Source organism: Otolemur garnettii, unplaced genomic scaffold, assembly GCF_000181295.1.
Source record: "Otolemur garnettii isolate 467f Iridium unplaced genomic scaffold, OtoGar3 scaffold00065, whole genome shotgun sequence".
NCBI classification, from domain to species: domain Eukaryota; kingdom Metazoa; phylum Chordata; class Mammalia; order Primates; family Galagidae; genus Otolemur; species Otolemur garnettii.
Genome location: NW_003852460.1, coordinates 9,826,058 through 9,828,440, shown reverse-complemented (window position 1 = coordinate 9,828,440; position 2,383 = coordinate 9,826,058). Strand labels below are relative to the sequence as shown.

The following is a 2,383-nucleotide window of genomic DNA, read 5'->3' as shown; positions in this document are numbered from 1 at the left end:
AAAAAAAAAAAAATAGCCTTCTGGAGTATCAATAGCTGAATATATGCTCATGAAATATAAGCAAAGGAAGTTATCTAGCAAACATTTTGTTAGAGAAGCATGAATGGGGAGGAAAAAAATCAAGGACCACACAGGGCGCCTGACTGAAAAACATTTAGGACACACCACCTAAAAAGCCTGGGCATTTTGGATCTCTTTCAAGTCCTATTGAATTGAAAAAAAAAATAATGACATTGGTTTTGTTCCCAGATTGTTAACATTTTAAAAAGAGATAGTTAAATGACCAGTTTTTAGAAGCAAATGGACAATCTGAAAATTTATAGGAAGATTTTAGGTTTAGGGTTCATGGTGAAAATTAGTATTAAAGAAAGGTAAAAATCAAGTAGAGATTACGGCTAAGACTGAAGGAAAAGTATCAAATTCAGGAAAACAGAGGCCTCTTAAAGAAACTAAATTCACAGGAGGGTAAAACAGAGATAGGAGTTGAGAATAGACCTTGTCACAACTTTCTGGAAATAATGAGGTCATCACATGATCAGACATGGATCTTGGGCGCAACGAGAAGAAAGTGTTTAATGAAGTAACTTTTCTCATTGAGTTAGAAGGGTGTATTCTTGTTGAAAGCGAAGTAAGGGAGCACAAAAGGGCCGACATTAAGAGAGGCACAAAGACAGCAAGATGGCCTCTTGCTTTCACTCTCAGGTGTAGGATACTGACCCAGTTCAAAGCTCCTGGCTGGCGGAATATCACTTCCCATCCAAAGCCCCTAACTACTTGTCCAACTGCCTTTCTTTCTGCTTCAGTGGAGGTCTCCTCCCAGCTTCCAAGCCACCTGCCATTGTCTTACATAGGTGGGACACCAGCAGCAGGGGCTTGCCACCCATTTCTGTTTGGGACAGATTATCTCTGTCATCAGGTCTAGAATGACTGAACACACTTCACCCTTTCTTCTGCCCTTTTCTCATGAAAAGGGGAGCTATTTCTCCTAGCATCTTTGGTTATGGACCAGGCCAGGCATTCCAAGTCAACTTCCACACTTTCAGTTTGTTGTGAAACCAGATAGAACCCTCTGGATCCAGTCCACAAAGTCCTATGGGCCACAGCCAACATGTCTGAGCTCCACCTTCTCCTTCACGATCATCTGTTTCCACTGCAGAGATCACTGAGTACTCTGATCTGCTCTACAGAAAGTAACCTTTCCCCATATTCTCAAGTACTCTGTATCCACTCCTCTCACACCTCCTGCCCCAGCTGAGTGGTGGTAGGGCTGGGTCCTCTGTGGCTGTGCTCAGAGCACCCCTCCTGGAGGATGCTATCTCCTTTGCAGGGTCACTGCCTCCCTTTGGGCCCAGTGTCTTTTCTCCACAGAAACATTAGATATATTAACATAATCAAACTCCAATGACTCATCTTTACTGGGAAAAGAAGGTGGGGACAGGAGACCTGGATGGTGTCCACTTCGGGTTTGGATGCAGAGTTTAGGCCTTTGTGTGTGATCTCAGTGTTCAAAATGGAAAAGCCACGACACTCATAGGGACCAGATGTTCACTTAGTACCAATTGCTACAGCGCGAGAAGACAAATCAACGAAAATGCCCAGCTTTACCAAAAGAATGAACGCCAGTGGGCCCACCCTAACCAAGGGAAGGAGAATTCTAAAGGCGGTTGGGAAAAATCTCCCTCTATGAGTCCTAAATTCTAGAAATTTAGTTCAGAAAAATCTGCCCTCCTCTGTATGACTCACATAGTCTAACGTCAGAGGAACCTAGAAACCCTTCAGCTTGCTTTCTCATGTATAGAAAGAAATTTAGAGCCAAGAGAAGTTTGGTGACTTGTTCCCACATCACACAGCAATTTAGTGAGGACTGGCTCCTCAGGCCTGAGTTGGGTGGAGTATGTTCTGTACCAAGTGTCATCTGTCATACCCTACACGTACTAACTCTTGCCGGCTTTGTAAACGCGAGCAGTGTTATCAGAGATTAGCTGTTGCAATCAAGGCCTTGCATTAACATCTGAAAGACTTGCCTTCACATCGAGGACGTGCAGCTCCACCCTCACTGAGCTCTCCTCCTCAGGAAACATTTCGATTCTGTTGACATGGCTGAAGTCAGCTAAAAGGGCCACCAGATTGGTTTTGGTGTTTATGACATGGCTGATCCCATACCGGGGTCCAACCAGGAGAGTCACTTCCGAGCGCTTTTCTGCCTGCTGAGAAACAGATAGTGACAAAATTTAAAAAACAAAACAAAACTGTACCTCTGAAGCACCATGCAAAGTCCAGCCTAAGAGCCTGTTTTCAGAAGACCACATTTTCTTTTTTCTTTTCTTTCTTTCTTTCTTTCTTTTTTTTTTTTTTTTTTTGAGACAGAGCCTCAAGCTGTCCC

The 2,383-nt window shown here is 43.5% G+C and overlaps 1 protein-coding gene across 2 annotated transcripts in view; it reads right to left on the bottom strand.

Annotated features, from left to right (window-relative positions):
- Positions 1 to 2,383, bottom strand: part of FRMPD4 (FERM and PDZ domain containing 4) — a 531,361-nt gene that overhangs the window by 14,475 nt on the left and 514,503 nt on the right. For both annotated transcript variants that reach the window (XM_003793053.2, XM_012807155.1), the window contains one exon: positions 2,025 to 2,207. In XM_003793053.2, the coding sequence (XP_003793101.1) occupies positions 2,025 to 2,207 (183 nt within the window). The remainder of the gene's footprint in view (positions 1 to 2,024; positions 2,208 to 2,383) is intronic.